Source organism: Carassius auratus, unplaced genomic scaffold (assembly GCF_003368295.1).
Source record: "Carassius auratus strain Wakin unplaced genomic scaffold, ASM336829v1 scaf_tig00215076, whole genome shotgun sequence".
NCBI lineage: Eukaryota > Metazoa > Chordata > Actinopteri > Cypriniformes > Cyprinidae > Carassius > Carassius auratus.
Genome location: NW_020527925.1, coordinates 155118 through 174460, shown reverse-complemented (window position 1 = coordinate 174460; position 19343 = coordinate 155118). Strand labels below are relative to the sequence as shown.

General features: G+C 37.9%; 1 protein-coding gene across 5 annotated transcripts; it reads left to right on the top strand.

Annotated features, from left to right (window-relative positions):
* LOC113093563 (paired amphipathic helix protein Sin3b-like) lies at positions 1–18065 on the top strand. Of its 5 annotated transcripts, XM_026259249.1 has the most exons (21): positions 1–458; positions 1777–1785; positions 1875–1981; positions 2072–2225; positions 2541–2585; positions 3464–3802; positions 4108–4260; positions 4971–5093; positions 5232–5321; positions 5434–5552; positions 5669–5879; positions 6402–6518; positions 6611–6849; positions 7150–7333; positions 10446–11139; positions 11281–11450; positions 15886–16059; positions 16200–16292; positions 16453–16544; positions 16977–17175; positions 17570–18065. In XM_026259249.1, the coding sequence occupies exons 1-21, from the start codon at positions 348–350 to the stop codon at positions 17801–17803; spliced, it is 3657 nt and encodes a 1218-aa protein (XP_026115034.1). In that variant the 5' UTR covers positions 1–347; the 3' UTR covers positions 17804–18065. The 5 variants fall into 5 exon arrangements, with proteins under 5 accessions (XP_026115034.1, XP_026115035.1, XP_026115037.1 ...); XM_026259250.1 differs by lacking the exon at positions 1777–1785 and having other exon boundaries at positions 2–458; XM_026259248.1 differs by lacking the exon at positions 1–458 and having other exon boundaries at positions 1270–1785.
* The last annotated feature ends 1278 nt before the right edge of the window (positions 18066–19343 follow it).

Here is a 19343-nt window from a genome sequence, read left to right as displayed (position 1 = left end):
GCTGCCGCCGAATTTAAAGAGACATACATCATTTGTTTAAATAATACGGCCATTGGAAAAAATATATTTAAATTGCTCCTGGTTCTCTTCGTGGATATCGATGGGGTCTCGCTGTTGATCCGTACGCTTTATGGTGTAGTTTTAGAAGGGACTGAGAAGTCTGAACACACTTGGCTTGAGCTGGAAGTCTATGCTGGAGTAACTGGGTGGCCGTCCGTAAAGTAGACCGGACTTGTGGGGGGAAGAGAGCTGGGTGGCCCCCCGATACGAACTGGTTTTAGTACGCCAGAACAAACTGCAAACACGGGGCGACGGTGGCTGTTGGTGGGGAAGGAAGGAAACGCACCATGGCGAAAATTCAGGCTCGCAGCAGCACTGCGAAGCAAATCAACCAGATCCAAGACAAGGCCTATGTGGTTCAAAAGCAAGTCCAGCAGCAGCACTTTCAGAAACTAAAGGTAAGAAGCATTGCAGCAAGTGCATGTGTTTCCTTCTCTCTTACAACGCATTGTGTATTAGGAAGTGCTGTGCTGTTCATATGCATATGGGGCATATCAAAGCTTTCACACTTGAGTATGTGTAAATGGATTTGAAAATCGTACGCACTTATTTACATCACTTCAAGCTGCAAAAGTCGATTTTAATTTTGTCGCTTAACTCGCCGATTCGTGTTCAAAGCAATGCTAGATCACCAGTCAACATGATGAAAGTGTATCTGCTGAATTAAAGTCTAATGTTTTCCCTTTACGCGGTCGGGGTTTCTCCGCTGCTCTTTGTTAAAACCAAAACCGGTGGATATTTTTTGTGCCTCCGCCAAAAATCACGCTTTACACTCCTTTAGTTAACGATTAAACGGTTTTATTTGATATAACCGACATAGATAAGAGAAAGACAGGGGGATTTGCTCAGAAAACAGCTGCTTTTGTCATAAACGTGTCGCTTTTAGTTTTAGCCCGACCTTTGAAAGAAATGAAAAGTGTATGTTAAGCTTAGCCGAAGCGTTTCTCTGTTAAAAAGCTATTTGAATCGCGTTTTGTTTGTGAAATCGTAACGGGGTTGTTGTGTGTTGTTACTAGCACTAGTGCTAACGCAGCGAAGCTAAATGAGTCAGTGAGCGCATTTATCTCCCTCTCTGGATATTAATAAAACCACAAAGAGAATATAAACCGGCTGTTTTTCTCCTGAGCCGCTAGATTTGGGCTCAGTTTTCTGCATCGCAGTGGTTGGATATGATATTGCAGCTGTTCTTTTGATCTTGAAGGTTTATTTAGGCGTCCGTTCTTTTCTCGTTGGGTTTTTGTTCTTGTGAACAGAGAGGAAAATTCGAATTACTTGCGTTTTGTAGGTGTGTAGCGTTAGTGGTTTAGATTGCACAGTGCTTTTTTTGTTTTTCTTGCATAATTCAAAAAACTTAGACAACGTATTACTTTAATAGTAGAAGCAAATGCCAAGTCATTCAATGAAATGGACCTGATGTCCCACACCTCTGTTCTTTCACGAGCCAAAAAACAACAACAACACAATACCACCATGGTATTTTGGATGTGTACCATGGCATTCTTCAAAATACCTTAAAAAGAGTACTGTGGAAGTACTATGGTATAGTTTTTTTTGTATCATATTTTAATAGTACCCTCGTATCTTTGCGTTATGCCCCATAGTGCTTCCATGAATACCATGGTTTTACCATTGTACTTGTCAAAATGTACCTTTTTTTTAACTGATGTAAATACATGTTATTTCCGTCCCATACCTTGTACCATGGTACCACCACAGTACTTTTCGGTAAGCATTCTGTCACTGTATACATGCTTATTATGCTTTATATTGTTTGTAAACATAATTCAGGTAAATAATATTTATTCCTATTGCAGGTGGAGGATGCCTTATCTTATTTGGACCAAGTCAAAATACGATTCGGAAATGATCCGGGAATATACAATAAGTTTCTGGATATCATGAAAGAGTTTAAGTCTCAAAGGTATGTAGGTATCTGTGCACTTTAAATGTGTGATGAATACTGATGCAAAAAAGCATTGTGTGATTGTATTTCCGATACCTCCATCCACAGCATTGACACACCAGGAGTTATTAACAGAGTTTCTCAGCTCTTCCATGGGCATCCTGACCTTGTCCTGGGGTTTAATGCCTTTTTACCGCCTGGTTATCGGATCGAAATTCCCAAGAACGGAATGGCATTTCTACAGTCCCCACCGTCTTCACAGGTAGGACTTTTAATAGATCAGTTTACTACTTGTTTGCGCTGGTGTCTGTGTTTTGTTCTTCATTTTCACTGTTTCAGTTCGTCAACCATGAAAAGGTCATCATTGAACCACATTCACAGCTAATATTACTTGCGTGACCTTTCTGAATGAAGCAAGGTATTTAGAGAGAAACAATTTAGGGTAGATCTTTATTTTTAGCTAACGGCAATTGAATAGACTGTGAAGCAAGTGTTGCATACTAGAATTCAAGTTTGATAAAACAATGCCTAAATAGTTGTTTGCAATTTATTTTTTTATTTTTTGCATTTCCATTAGCCCACGTGGACTTTCTGGCAGAAGACAAAAGAAGAGGCGGAGCAAGTAATTTCATTTTAATGAGTGATTTAATGAGTGCAAATACCTTTTTTTTTTTAAAATTTGGAATAATGTGCACTGATGAATCGTGCACAATAAGACAGGAATGTGTAATAAGAGAGCACATAGGGTTAATATTGATTTCATGTTGACTTTGGCCCTGTCCTAGATGGGCCCCCTTGCTGGCTTCCTTCAGGTTCACACTTCGGTGACGTCATCATGCCACATATACTGTCAGGGAGCAGTCCAAAGACATTAGCTTGGTGTTTTAGAATAAATGCACCATTATTTCATGAAAATGATTGCATCTCATTTTGATTGTCACAGGCAACATTTATAGGTGTAATAAAACAATAATAATAATACATATATACATATGTACTATTCTGGATATTTTAATTCTAAGGAACTTTACACAGAGTTTTACAGTGAGTTTCGGAAGCATAATGGTTGTGGAAAATTCAGTTTTGCATCACAGGAATAAATTTCACTTCGATATCTATTCAAATAGAAAACTTGTAATAAAAATTGTAATATTTCAGAGTATTGCCATATTTTTGATCAAATAAATGAAGCCTTCTTAACCATTAAAAATCATTAAAATATATATATTTTTTTGTTGCAGAAGTTAAAGTTTTAAGCAATATTGTAAATGTAATCAAATCCACAAGAATAAATGTAATATTGTTATAAAATGTTGCATCTCCATTAAAAAAAAAAGACATTTGGTTTAAAGAACTTACCTTTGAATGGTAGTATATTAATATTATTTTTTGCTGTAGTAAAAGTTATGCATTCCTGTTCTCCTGTTGTGCTGAATCTATGTGGGGATGTTGGCTTTCTTGGTGTATTAAAGTAAGGCTTTGGTATCTCTTTTCCCTCAGGTCTCTCCAGGGCCAGGAAGGAGCACGGGCAGCTCTGTGGTTAGCGCCTCTTCGTCAGCAGTGGCTGAAGCAGGGCCAGCTCCGAATGAAGCCGTGACCTCTCCGGAGAGCGTCGCTTCATCATCTGGACCTCCTGAACAATCAAGCAGGTTGTCACTTCCTTTGCCCAGCCGAGAGAGCCAATCACAGCCGGCCCCCACTTCGGTATCCCCTCCGACATCAGAGCCCAGCCCTGTAGAGTTTGACAGCGCCATCAGTTACGTCAATAAGATCAAAAACCGATTTTTGGACAACCCAGAAACCTACCGGGCCTTTTTGGAAATTCTGCATACATACCAGGTGAGAGCAATAGTGAAACCATATTTTTATTTCGTTTTTCCTCTAGCCTCTACCTGCAACCCTACCTAGACGTTTAATGTGGAATCAAAGCTATGTAGGAATATACATTTCTGCTTGCAGATATTTTGCGTTTCAGCAAGCCAATCTTATTGGAGCTTGTGAATTATAGCAGGTTGTTCTGCCTGAGGCTGAGACTAGGCTACTAACAACTGGCACTAAAGGAAATAGACTCTTGGACTGTTTTCCTACCCATCATGTAAACTTATCGATGTTCATTGATTTGTGCATCCTGTGTTCATCTGCAGAAGGAGCAGCTGGAGGTGAAGGAGAGCAGAGGGCGAAGCACTGGAGGAATGACCGAAGATGAGGTTTTCTCTAAAGTGGCTAGCCTTTTCAAAGGTCAAGAGGATCTGCTTGCGGAGTTTGGCCAGTTTTTGCCTGATGCAAAGAGATCTCTGGTTAGAAAAGGATCTTTGTGTACTTAAAAAAAAAAAAAATTGTGTTTTTGCAATGAAAGGATTTTCTCTTAAACTGGGTTTACACTTCTGTTCTTATTATTTGAATCAAACGAATGCAGCTTTAGTGTGCCTAAGAGACTTCTTTCAAAATCATTAAAAAACTTGCTGACCCCAAACCTTTGAAAAGTAGAGTGACTCACAGTCGAACAAAAATGTATCCAGACACCTGCAACATTTCACACATTATAACAGTTTATTTGCTATAGTTTAGGACTTGGTAATAGAATATGACGATCTTAGAGTGTAACTGTGTCAGTACAAATTCATCTTGATAATGTCAGATAACACTTAAGCAAAACATGGTCGGTCAGGTCAAGTCGTTTGAATAATTTTTGGTCCCAAAATTTGATCAATTTTACTGGTAGTCCACTGTATGAAGAATTTTTGGATAGAATATGTCACATGAATTTTTTTTTTCTCCACCTAAACGTTTTTGTCTTTTTAGAAGAAAACTGCCTGGATTTTAATCATTGAGAAGACAAAATGAAAATCTTTGAACTAGAATATGTCACAATTTTCTTTATTTTACTATCCTCACTTGCACATATGAACTTAAGTCTCCTGCAACCACTAGTAAAAAAAGCATATTATATGTGTGTGTGTGTGTGTGTATGTATGAATAAATATATGAACTTTGTATTTGATTCCAGTTTACTGGAGGTTCTTTGCCTGGCAAAGACAATCTGAAGAAAGTAGAGGATGAGGAAATGAATAAACCGAGCAAGAAGAGGCCTAGACCCATGTTATTGCCCCACATGACCCCACTTCTGAAGGTCAGAGTTCATTTTGCCAAAGCAAGTCCCATATGCTCCATTGCCTCTGTATCCTAAAGACCTGGAAAATTGAAATCTCTCCTAGTATATGCAGATTACTTCTGCTTAAACAGTTTATCTTTTTTTTAATCCACATAGAAAAAAATGAAATATTCCTGTTCCAAGGACCCATCTTTTGCCTCTGTCGGAAAGCATGGAGTTTTACGGGAATTCACATTCTTTGACAAGGTACATTTCATTGACAAAATTGCTTTGAAATGTAAGCGCTAGCAAGTCAGACATTGCCATAGGATTTATTACGTAGTCTGAGCCATTGAACAGTTTAATTTATTTTTTTTAGGTTCGCCGTCTGCTTAAGAGTCAGGAGGTGTACGAGAATTTCTTACGCTGCATAGCTCTGTTCAATCAGGAAGTGGTTTCAGGGGCCGAACTCCTGCAACTTGTGACTCCATTCTTGGGGTGAGAAAGATTTAAATAGGGCATGTTTATTTAATCCTGTTTGTTTTCATATGGTGTATTTCGCAGCCCTTACATGTCGCTCATGAGTCATATGCCACTGGTGCCTCAATCTGTAGGAAGTTTCCAGAACTGTACACCCAGTTTAAGTCATTTTTGGGTGATAAAGAGCTGTCTCATGCCATCACTGGCCTCTCTGACCGCTACATGGAGGGTGGAGGCAGAGAAGTGGATTACGCCTCCTGTAAACGCCTGGGTTCCAGCTACAGAGCCCTGCCCAAGACCTACCAGCAGCCCAAATGCAGTGGCCGAACTGCTATATGCAAAGAGGTACTGCCTTTTCATCAGACATTTTTTTTCCCCCTTTTCTTTTCTTTAATGCTTTAATACATATTTCACCTCAGAAGGATGCTAAAAATATAAGAGAAATTATGCAAATCTGCCACTTAACAAATGCCAGCCATGTTGTCGTCAGGAGAAGCGTTAATGATGACACAAATCCTGGGTTGGTCCCAATTCACAGATAATGGTACAAATCAGCAGAAGCCCAAATCTCCATGAATCATTTGGAAAACGGGGTGTTTGAGCCCCCACACTGCTTCTTTTTTCCCAGCTCAATTTGAATGGAAGCACTTATCTCAAATAGCCCTTTTTCCAGGGTGCCTAGAAAACCCAGAGGTATCGTCACGAAACGCTTGTATGTAAACAGTAATTTTATGTAAAAAAAAAAAAAGATTAATCTGTGTCAAATTAGAAGTGGCTGGTGTACAAGACATCTTCACAAAATGCAGCCTGATATTGCCACGGCTTCCTGATGGTAGTGCAAGGTTTAAGCTCGCTGTTTTGTTTTAGGTGCTGAATGATACCTGGGTCTCATTTCCTTCCTGGTCAGAAGATTCCACTTTTGTGAGTTCCAAGAAAACACCATATGAAGAGCAGCTTCATCGCTGTGAGGATGAGAGGTTTGAGGTAAGATGATCTCTTTGGGAAATATTGGGAGATTTAGGTTTCAACTGAAACTCTGTTGATGTAGATTCTTTGTTTATTTTTTTGCTTTGTAGCTGGATGTTGTGCTTGAGACGAATTTGGCAACGATAAGAGTCTTGGAAAGTGTGCAAAAGAAATTATCCCGCCTTTCGCCGGAGGATCAAGAGCGCTTCCGATTGGATGACTGTCTGGGTGGAACTTCTGAGGTCATCCAGCGGCGTGCGATCTATCGTATCTATGGCGACAAGGCTCCGGAGATCATAGAGGGGTTGAAGAGGAGTCCAGCCTCTGCAGTTCCTGTCGTACTCAAAAGGTTACTTTCCTCTCACCTAAATGACAAACCGGGTATCTCTACAGTTTGATTTGACAGCAAAAACAATGTGTCAACCACCTATTTATTCTGCATTTGCTGCTCTTTGCTTCTGGCGGGAATATCATTGGTATTTACAAGCTAATCAAACCAGCATAGTTAATCAAGAATGAAAACAATAGATGTGTTTTTTACACCATCCCTAATTTTGCAGGCAATTGTTTCTAAAGTTTTAAGAGTCCTTCAGTCTAGCAGAAATGACATTTTGATTGAAGAATAAATGGATTGATGTTTTTGCCTTAGATTAAAAGCCAAAGAGGAGGAGTGGAGGGAGGCCCAGCAGAGCTTCAACAAAATCTGGAGAGAGCAATATGAGAAGGCATATCTGAAATCACTGGACCACCAGGGTGTCAACTTCAAACAGAACGACATGAAGGCTCTCCGATCCAAGAGTCTTCTTAATGAAATAGAGAGCATCTATGATGAGGTGAGTTTAGCTGTTCTTCTGTTTCTGATGGCCTAACGACGACGACTCAGGATCCAGGAAAGAGCTTTTTCCATAATTATTAATCTGCCTTTTATTTTGAGTGTTTCGGTGTTTCGTGTCCCACAGCAGTGCGTGCCATCAGCAGCTGAACAGTTTTGCTGTAAAATACACGCAGTAAGCTTAAGCTTGCCACAAAGCACCGGCAAAAGTAACTACCATAAATGTGACTGGGGGAAATAGTACGGCGGGCGGGGGGGGGGTACAGGGGGAATTGCCGATCCTGGCTCGTCATCTCCATTAGACGGGCCTTTAAAGCTTTCTATAGATGTATTTATCATTTCTGTAAGGCATGTTTTCGCTGAGTGTTGGTTCATTTTTGTTCTCCTGTTAAAGACGACACGGCAGATAGCACATCGTGTTGTTTTTCCCCATTCTACAAAAGCACAACATTTGTTGATATTGTGACGGCACACAAATAAAAGCAGATGCTTCATAGCCACGAACCTTTATAACAGTGGTTTTCAACCTGTGGTCTGTTCATTTCCAGTCCATTCTAGGGCTGTGCGATTAAAAGAAAACGTCCTAAAATCACGATTTGAGCGTGCGCATATGCCTAACTCCAGGTTCACACACTGTCTGTGATGCGCCTTTTTTCTGAGCCAATGTTGACGGATCAGAGCGTTCTCACTGCGGTAAAAGGCTAGAAATAAAAACGTGCGAAAATAATTCATGTCTAACACATGAGCATAGAGTGAATTTGTTAGTGAACAGGATGCAGTTTAAGTGAGAGGAGACATGTTTTAAGTGTGCACACTCTCCTCGCAAAGCAGCGTGTATCTGAGCAAGCACGACCGGTTTTGTGACAGAGCAAAGGAAATCTGCTGCGAACAGATAGATTCGCACTCGTGCATTATTTTAATGTGCTTTCGCGTTATATTTATGCGCTCTCACTGCTGACCGCATACACATACTGTATACACACTGCAAACACCTGAGCCACCGCTACAATTAATGAGCTCTATGAACAATGCATGGCAAAAAGAAAAAAAAGTCCCTGTATACAGGATTTTTTTTTTTTTTTTTTTGCCACAAGTCTATACATTTTTTTTACATCTTCACTATAGTGATAATTTTGACTTATGTCTGTTCTAGAGATGTTACAACTTTTTGATAAAGCTCTGATTGGTAGGGATGCACGATAATATCGGCACAACATCGGTATCGGCCGATAAAAGCTTAAAATGACCATTATCGGTATCGGCCGATATGACTATTTCTGCCGATGAGCCAAACCGATATTCTCCAAGTGAAATAATTGACCTGTTTTTCAGATGTGAATGTCTGTCTACATTTGTAAATTAATAAATTTATGGTAGAATCAGTACAGAAGAGATACATGGATTTCTCTTCAGTAAAATTAAAGTTTAAATATATCAGTATATATTTGTAAATATATCAGTATATATTTGTATATATATATCTATCGGTATCGGCATCGGCCAAAATTATTTAGAAAATATCGGCATATCGAATATCGGCCAAAATCCAATATCGTGCATCCCTACTGATTGGTTTTCTTTTGGAAATATGTTTCAAATTAATCCTGAATGCATTTATGACTGTAAAAGCACAATTGCAAAATTGATCAAAAAAATCGCGATAGTTTTTTTTTTTTTTTTTTTTCATATCGCACAGGTCTAGTTTATTCAATAAATATAGTTTAAAATCTAGCTTCTGAGTACTAAGTTATTAACCCAACAATAGCGGGGTCAGTTAATTTTTTTGAAGTGGGCCGCGCAAACATATGTGTTTGGTTGTGTGGGCCGCGAGTTGAAAAAGGTTGGGAACCACTGCTTTATAAAAACGAAACGAAGTATAATCACTTGATATTACATATAAAACTGGACTATTTTAATAGCTGAAACCATAGAAGCTGGTTTTGACTGGCTGATTTAATCATTTATAGTTTGTGTGGATTTATTTTATTATTCAAAACTAAATTATATGTTGAAAAAATGCAGGATTTCCCTCATTTACTTGAAAGCTGCGATAGTTATTAAACCATGCGATATAGTTACAGTCACCCACTTAAATTTAGGACCTGACTAAATATAACTATTATACAGAGATTTGTAAAATAAAATTGCACTACTTTTACAAAACTTTTTTTTAGGCCTGGAATTTGCTGTTTTAAATTTGAATGGCATTTCCAGGTTATTTGTGGTGTTACAGACCCTAAAAGCATCTAATGCACACTCTTAACTAAACTAGTCCACCAATGTGTTTGCGTGAATGCTCCACTACCTTCCATTTCCGTAATCACATGCCAGATTGGTAACCCCATTTTGTTCCGGGACTACGCAATTTACAAATTCAGCACTGGTGACAAGTGAGTTCAGTGAACATTAATTTAGGTCACAGTGGCATTTTATTTGAAAAAATCAAAAAGTTTAATAATTGCCTTCATAACAGCATTTGAGTTGCCATTTATCATTCAGTAGAATAGTTTTATTAAGCCCTGTTTTGCACATTTTTATTTTTCTCCCAAAAAGAGAGGTATTTATTTATATCTATTTATATCTAATTCAAGAGTATATGTATTTATTATTTCAGTCACACAATTTAATGAACAACATCTCATGAATTATTCCAATCTACTACGTATAAAATCTCTTTTTTAATTCCTCCCCAAATCTTCTCTCAATTCTTTGTCCTTTATCTTCACAGGGTGATTTGTACAACGTTATATTTTTGAAAAGTCCCTATTTGCACTTTGCTTTGAGAAATGTTTCTTAGAGAATGCAGTAGACCAGGTAATTATTTATTTATTTTTAGCCAAAGTAGCACTTGGAAATATTTGTTTGTTTTTACTTCTGGATGGGTTGAACTGGGACGAGTACTGTCCCATGTAACAACAGGTTAAGTTAGGAACAGCACATAGATCTGTTTCTTTATTGTATGAATAAACTTAAGCATGAACACTAAGAACTTGCATTGTTTTCTGCATTACTACTCAATAAAAACGGAGTACAGTGTGCAAAAGCTTATCTCAGGTCGCAGAGTCTGATTTGTCTTGCAGATAACTAGTGCTTTTGTTTTTTCTCTGCTACAGCGACAGGAGCAGAGCACAGAAGAGGGTGGCATGGGCCAGCAAGGTCGTGACGGCTCGGGCACAGGTTCGACCAGCGAACCCCACATGATCTTCACTTACGAAGACAAACAGATCCTGGAGGACGCTGCCTCCCTCATTATCTACCATGTCAAGCGGCAGCCCACCATCCACAAGGATGACAAGGACCACATCAAGCGTATCATCCAGCACTTTGTCCCCGACCTCTTTTTCGCCCGTCGTGGAGAGCTTAGTGAGACAGAAGAGTTCACGGATGAGGAGGCCGAAGGTGAGGACAGTGCCGTCACAGGAGGCGGAGTCTCAACAACAGGTGGCCAGCAACAACTGAATGGCGATTTCAGACGAAGACGATGCACTTACCCTCAGAGCATGGATACCTCTATGGCCGCCCATGGCATGAATCCAGAAGGGGAGGCGGTGGACCTGCGGGACCCAGAGGCTGAGCACCAGAAGGAGCTGGATGGAGTCTACAACCTGTACTTCGTCAATAATAACTGGTACTTCTTCCTACGGCTGCACCAGACTCTGTGCTCACGGCTGCTGAGGGTTTACAGGCAGGCTGAGAGACAGTTACTGGAACACAGGGCCGAGCAGAATCGGGAACGGCTGCTCATAGGAGAGGGGCGCAGAGAAAAGGCAAACGACCTGGCCATGGAGCTGCGTCTAAAACAACCCAGTGAGTATAACGATGCACAAGTACACTTCCACTTACAGAAGTTTTGCATTGGATTTTCCACTCAGATTTGTTAGTCTAGTTTTAGAACTAAATTAGCAAGCTTGCACAATTTTTTTGTACTAGTAATGTCTGTTGTATCAGGTGAGGTGGAGTTAGAGGAATATTACCCAGCATTCTTAGACATGGTACGCAGTCTACTAGATGGAAACCTGGATGCCACGCAGTACGAGGACACCCTGAGAGAGATGTTCACCATCCATGCTTACATCGGATTTACCATCGACAAGCTTGTTCAGAACATCGTAAGACAGGTGGGTCGATGAGTTGTATTACATAGAGTAGGGCTACACGACTATGACAAAAATCATAATGGTCGATTTTTCCCTTGAAATTGTAATTGCGATCATTAATAATGACTATTTTGAACATATTTATGCCATTGTTTGAAGATGCATGCCATATTTATATAAGGCTGAAAACACTTCCTGAACTTTTATTGCTTTTCTATAGCATTGAGGCTCAAATGTCAATTATACATTTGTTTGGTTTCTTCTTTAAACAAGAAAAAAGGTAAAATTATGCATGGTATAATAATTTTGTACTAATCAGTGTTAATTTCGTTGACGAAGACTATGACGAAAAATATTCGTCAACTAACCTTTTTCACGGACGAAAACTAAATAAAAACTAAATAAAAAGTCAGATATGATGACGAAAAACGTGACGAAATATAACTGACACTTTAGTCAACGAATAAAAATGAGACGAAAATATATGGGAGGGACGAATGGAGAAGAGATCCAATCAGAGCGAATCTTTCAGGGTAGGTTGATCTATGCAGAAGCAGCCGAGCCATTTTAAAAAGCCGCGGCAAATGCAAGCGCAACAGCTAAACAAACGCAGCAGCAGTTACACATAAAAGAGAACAAAGATGAGTTTGCAGAAATTCGCACAGTTTCGAGGACGTTTTCATAACAGTTAAGTTGTTTACACAGGGAACTACACTGCAACCTTTTGAAATGCCATTGCGACCCAAATTTTTATGGGGTCGTAAATGTATCACTGATTATTTTTGTACCTACTTATGTGTAACGCTATAAGCATTTATAGCATTTAAATGCTTATCTTATGATATTTAGTCGACTAAAACTAGACTAAGACTAAAACATTTCAGATGACTAAAATGTGACTAAAACTAAATGGTGTGTTATTCAAAAGACTAAGACTAAATCCGAATTTGCTGTCAAAATTAACACTGGTACTAATACAACAACAAAAAAAAAATGGTTTACCAAAGCTACTTGTTTCATTTACAATTAAATGGATAAAATGTTAAATTATAGTAACATTTTACAGAACAGTTTATATTATCAGGGCTTCAGACTAACATTGGAGAGCAGTGGCACCAGCACCTGATCTGGTAGCACTGAACATGTAATAATATTACAAGTTTTGTCTCATTGAAATGCACATTAATATAGGAGCTTGAATTCAGAGTAGCAGCTGCTATATATATATAATTATTATTATTATTATTATTATACTACTTGAGTTGGGATGCAGATGTACATTTATTTCCATTAACAAACACAGTGCCGTTGTGAAATCTGTAACAGCCTCATCTTTCATACATTTGTAAGTCATAACCAAAAGTACAGTACCCTATTACCATGGTAAACAATGAGCCTAACTATATAGTTTCTATGGTGTTTGTATTAACGTATACAGTAGCCTAAAGACATTAAATTACAAATCCACATCAACTGAATAGGTCACTTTAATAAACACAAACACTGTGTTTTTCTTTTTTTAGGCAAACGGATAAAAAGTCTGTGTGACTCGCAGTTCAAACCAGTACCGCTATTTCGTTCGGCTTTTGACAGTTTGGCGTTTAACATATCTATAATGCACAACAGTGTGACAACTATCAGTTAGACAAATGTCTTTTATCCAGTGTGTTTGAGTTTGCAAACACCTCTTAAGGGTACAGAATAATGCAAGTATGCATTTTTTATTGTTTTAAAAAAAAATTTTTATCGCATCTTTAAAAGATAATGTAATAGTGGCATCCATATTCGTAATCACAATTAGAAATTTGATTAATTGTGCTGCCCTAGACACAGATCTAAGATTCTTGGGGCATTTATATACTTTCCATAAATTTTACACAATTTCTCCACTTACTGACTAGCTGGTTTTACTCGTAGAGTCTTGGAAGACTTCATGTAAATAACATCAGGGGCAAGTTCAAGCTCAAAACGGTGTGCAACGGTTTGCTCCAGTTTCTGATTTGAATGACGTGTTTCCTGGAAACAATGTGCAACGAGGTTTGAGAGAGTTTTCTCTTGTTTGGTGGGTGCGTCAAAAATGTCAGCACAATCAGCAGCAACATGTATATAAACCACACGGTATTTAAGAGACCGCTTGCACAATGTAATTAACACAACAAGTTCACAAGAGCAAGTATATTGTTTGCACATGTTTATTTACATGAAATGCAAAATAACAGAAATAATACAGGAAAACAAGTATAGAACTGGAACTTCTTTAAGTCTGTCTAAATATAATTTAGTAATTGCAATGTCTTGGGAAGGTGTGCTAGACACTGATTAATGTAACGTAAAAATACCATACATATTTATATAGTTTGCTATTGTATTGTGGAGCGACACTTTCATAAACTTTTCTATACTCCTCTGTTTATATAATGGTAAATATTACAATATCATAGCACCACAGCAGTGATTAGCAGTCTAAGATAAGTTAAGATAAGCCTAATACTCGCAATAAAAATAGTGAGGTCATAAGTATATCATCATAACACAGTCTCTGAGGCAAGAAGTGGATTATCCTCCACCTGAAATGTTTGTCTTTTCATCCAGAAATGCGAGGCAAATGTTGGACCTCAGTAATTAGGAACCTCCGTTTCCACAAATCCCTTCACTCGATGGTGATGTTCTCTTTTATTCTGGATGGAAAGGGCAATGACTAACATCGAGCATATTTTGCAGTATTAAACACATATTATATATATATATTATTATTATGTATTTCATCAGGCTCTGAAAATTCTTTAAAAAGAACACAAATAATGGCCTTCTCATCTGCCATAGTTGCAACTCTTGAGTGATCAGAACAGGGTGTTCAATGCAAAACTGTTTCCATTTAAAAAACGTTTTGCATCGTTTTGTTGGGGCTGAATGCAGACCAAGGGCCTGTTCTTCGTACGTTGGTAACTCCGTTAGCTGGATTTCAATGTTGACGATTTGGCGTGATCTTGGATCATCTGGTTCTTCTAAGCTCATTCCAAAGCTGCTGTCATAGCAAAGGTCCGTGAGCTTAAACCTGCTCGGGAGCAGGCTTATTTAATGTAAACAGGATTAATAAGGACCGCTACCTTATTACAAGAGTATCGTACTGATCCAGGGACAATAATTTTAAATAATAATCATTAAAAAAATGTTTTTAAAAATAATATAAAAATGCTGTGTAGTCCATAACAGCCTACTATAGACACAGCCAGTTTTACTCACTGAAATATTTATTTGTCATAAAAGTATTACTTCATAATTGTATTAGAGTCTTACACACATGCTATACAAATAATAGAGTCGTAGTGCATTATTTTGAGTGATGGCTGCTATTATAAGAGTGGCTTGATGGAGCGCAGGAGATGCAGATAACATCATATTGACCCTTAAGAAACTTTCATTAATGCTGTCACGTAACAAATCTGTCCAAATATAAAACGAAATGAATAGATAATTTCTACATTGAAAATAAAAATGTAAAGACTGCACAACTGTTATAAATTGCGAATCTAAATAATTGGGAATATCCCCTTTTAAACCAACACATGAATGCGAAATTATCTCAGACAACTCAATCCAGCGATACTAATCATACACAACAGGTGTGTTCGAAGAACCCAATTAGCCGGATCAGGATTAGCACGATGATATCATCTTGGATGTGTCATTTGATCTCGGATGTAATAAGCAACGTACGAAGAACGGGCCCCAGTTCTGATTCACTGATTTATCTTAATTGAATAGTTAACAAATATTGAATGGCCATTTATATGTAAACAGGCTTGCATATTTATTTAATTAAATCACAGTCATTGTGATTTCATAATCGCACTAAGCCAAAGTACGATTTTGGTTTTATTTCAGTTTATCATTCAGCCCCATCATAAGCATGAAAGCTCCCAAAATACTCAATTTTGCAGTGTGTTTCTTTTCTTTTTTAAAAAAAATACATCAGTAAAACAATCTCTGAATAAAATCCTTGTCTATTTATGTTAAAAAAAACAGTGCATTCCAATAAAAAGGGTTTAATATTCATTGTAGATTTCGTATGGTATACTAAAAACTACTGGCTTGAAACACTGCAATCATGTTGAAGTATGTAATGTGCGCGATGCATCCCTTCCTTTGTCAGGAAACAGGTGGTGGATTATCAAGAATGTAAAATAATTTAGTTAGAACAGGATTATCAAGAACAGCCTTCGCCTTTAGAATCTGATGGATAATGTAGTTAACATGTTTCTTAAATGGCCAGAGTGAGCTGACTGGGAAGGGAATGTTATAGTACATTCATATTTCATAAGAACAAGTAGAATCCTGTTTTTGTTTTTTTGCTTCTTTAACTTTAGTCTGAATCCCTTTATTCCACAAACACAACCAAAAAATAAGACTGTTGTCTAGTTGTTAAAATTCTCTTCTCTCTGATTGACTCCAACAGCTTCAGTACTTAGTCAGTGATGAAGTGTGTCTGCAAGTCACTGAGCTGTACCTGGCCGAGAGGAAGAGGGGTGCCGCTGGTGGAAATCTCTCATCCCAGTGTGTCCGTGCTGCTTGGGAAGCCAGCTACCAATGGAAGGCTGAGAGAGTCATGGCTGAAGAAAACTGCTTCAAGGTGCTTGACCTAATGCTGTCTCTATATATGGCTAAAATTAATGTGATAGTCACCTCCTCAGTTGCATCAATCCTATGAATTATGCTTGTTTTGTATTAACCTTATTTAGTTTGTAACCTCTTGGATATTTCTCTTGTCAGGTCATGTTCATTCAAAACAAAGGTCAGGTGACCTTAACCATTGATTTGCTGGACACAGAGGAGGCCCAAGGCGATGACCCACTGGATGTTCAGGTGCCTCCACACAAAAAAAAAATATGTATATTCTAAAACATGGGTAGTTTTTTTCCTAGAAAATCTTAAACTGTCAAATGTAAAAGGGTGATCTGGTTTGTTGAGGCAGGAAAGTCATCTTGTTTTCAAATGCAATAATATTTGCTCTGTCTTGTTTCAGAACCTGTCTAATTATATGGAGCAGTATATAGGAACTGAGTCTGTGTGTTCTCAGACAGAAGGATACTTCTTCAAGCCTGTGTTTCTACCTAGGTAAAAACCTTCTTTACACTGGTTTAACCTGCTCTTTTATTTTTATATATATATATATTATACACACACATACAGATACACACTTAATTGTTCCAGAAACAATGTTTGAGAATATGAGGGGTTGTGTGTGTGTGTATGTATGTGTGTATGTATGTATGTGTGTGTGTGTGTGTGTGTATATATATATATATGTGTATATATATATATATATATATATATATATATATATATATATATATATATATATATATATATATATATATATATATATATATATTATATATATATATATATATATATATATATGTATATATATATATAATTCTCAATATAAGGTCATAGACTAACAAATTTAATTACTGGTCAGTTAAGTCTGTCCAGCTGCATCTAGATTAACATTTGTCCTGCACCTCTGTGCATCTCACCTTTTAGGAATTTGAGGCATTTCCGTGGCTGGCAGCTCAAGCAGGTGGAAGCCATGCGCTGCCGGAGAGAGTGGCATCGGAAGATGGGTGTGGAGACAGCCGGGAACCTGGACTGCCGTTTCAAACTCAACACACACAAGATGGTGTTTGTGATGAACTCCGAAGACTACATGTACCGCCGAGGGGCCCTGGTGAAGGCTCGGAGGGTATGTTGATCAAATACAACCACATTTCTGTTGTCTCTATACATTTTTAATTATAGTATTTCATCTGAAAACATTGCATTTTCTGAGTGCAGTCTCTAAAAACATTTTTTTAAATACTTGACTATGACTGCTAAATTCAAATAATAAATGATGCTAAGCATATACTCGTGCACTTTTATAATGTTGTTGAAAGAAGTCGCAAATGCTCACCAAGGCTGCATTTTTTTGGTTTTTTTGTATAAATAAAAAGAAATGCATTTATTTGAAATAGAAATCTTTGGCAGCGTTACATGTCTTTATTGTCACTTTTGATCATATTAACAGGTCCATCCTATTATTAATAAAACACTCACTAAGTGTATTTATTATTTTGGTCACGTCTCTTCCCCTGTAGTCCCAGCACAGAGTAGCACAGGCCCAGCACGAGCACTTTGAGCAGTGGCACCGCGGCTGGTTGAGCGAGCACGTGTCACCCGCCGCAGAGCGCAGCGTGCAGGACTGGCTCATGGGAGAAGAGGATGAGGACATGATCCCCTGCAAGACCACCCGTGTATCCATGCAGGTCAAAGGCTTGCATGTCAACAGGTACAAGGTTCACTACAACAGCAAGGCCCCCGCTTCACCGTAACAACCTCAAGCCTTGGGATGGATTTCTGTGATCTCTCTCTCTCTCTCTCTGTTTTCTCTCTTTGTCTCTTTCTCGCTCACTCTTTCAAATGTCCAAGCATAAACATGCTTGGCTGAAACACGGCGAACAGACAGGAGTGGTTTGAGGACAGACAGCTGCTCAAAAGAGGGAGTGCTTCACTGAAAAGCATCACATCTCGACACTAGTGTCCATCATGATCGATGCAGTTACCAGACGTTTCAGAAATGTGAATGTTCTTTTTTTTTTAAGAAGAAGAAAGTCCATTGTAGTTTTAGCTCCTGGAACCAGAGTTTTTTTGTTTTGTTTATACTGAAGTATTGAGAGACCAGGTTTAAAGTATGTCTATAACATCTGTATGTCTTTTTGTACAGTAAATTCAATTCAAGAGCTCGAGCGATTGCATATATACAGCAGGAAGATTATTCTGTGTGCATATGAATGCTATGAATGATGACTTGGAAAAATGATGTTTCTCTGGCGCACTGGCATCTTATCCGTAACGTCCTTGTTTTAGTTCTGTTTTGTGTTCTTCGTTTTCATCGTCTCTTATAACTGAACAGAGGATCGCCAGTGTTGTCCGTCAATCACTGCTCATGATTTTGTTAACCACCCAGATCATGTATCCTATCGATCTCGCCAAATCTGTGCTTTTGTTTGGTGTAATTTTTACATATTAAAACAGAAAAAAATGACAAAATATCAGTGTTTTGAAAAAAGAATGTATAACATTTATCCTGTATCAGTTATCACAAAATAAACAACCTAGTTGTGCAGTTCTTAATGAAGGGGTCATGGTTTTTGCTGAATTCTCACTTTTTCAACAGAAGACTGTATATTTGGAAAATCAACTCATCCAATCTTTTGATATTTGATGTTACTATCTATCTGTGGATACCATGGTGGGAAAACCAGCTTTTTTTTAATACATGTTTGGACAGGCAGATGATTTTCTGTGAAATATCATTCAAAGAAAGATCTGGGTCATATTTCACCCCACTGAGCCATCTACTCTTGATGACATTCAAGCACTTTTCCTTAAGAGTCTTTTTACACTTACTTTAAATACACTTTTTTTTTTTTTTACTGATACCATAAATGAAATCCAGTACAACAAATGGTAGTTTTTATTTTGTTAGTTTTTTTTTGTTTTTTTTGGTAAATGTGTGGTAATGTATTAAACTTAAGAAAATGTCAAAATGCTATAAACTTGAATGGTCCTCAATAAGCATTAATTTATCTATGGTTTACAATGGCTGATGTTTTTTTTTTTTTCTGTTGCTTTGGGGCGGAAATATCTTCATGAAAGTCACCCAGAAAGTTATTATATTTTTTTATTATTTTTTTATTTATTTTTATATTGCTTGCTTCCTTCCTTGCTTGCTTACGCCAATGATCAGACTGAGAGCTCAGAAGTTAAAAATGGCTATGTTAACCATAATTTTTTATTTTTTTAAGAGATAGTCACTTGTCTTCACAGGGCCAAATGGGTACTTCCTTTATCATAGCGTTATAAATAGAC

Coding starts and splice junctions, on each gene's coding strand:
- LOC113093563 (XM_026259248.1), top strand. CDS start 1,651: ATGCCCCATAGTGCTTCCATGAATACCATGGTTTTACCATTGTACTTG. Junction 1,786..1,874: donor TACCACCACAGTACTTTTCG/GTAAGCATTCTG, acceptor TTCCTATTGCAG/GTGGAGGATGCCTTATCTTA. Junction 5,094..5,231: donor ACATGACCCCACTTCTGAAG/GTCAGAGTTCAT, acceptor TAATCCACATAG/AAAAAAATGAAATATTCCTG.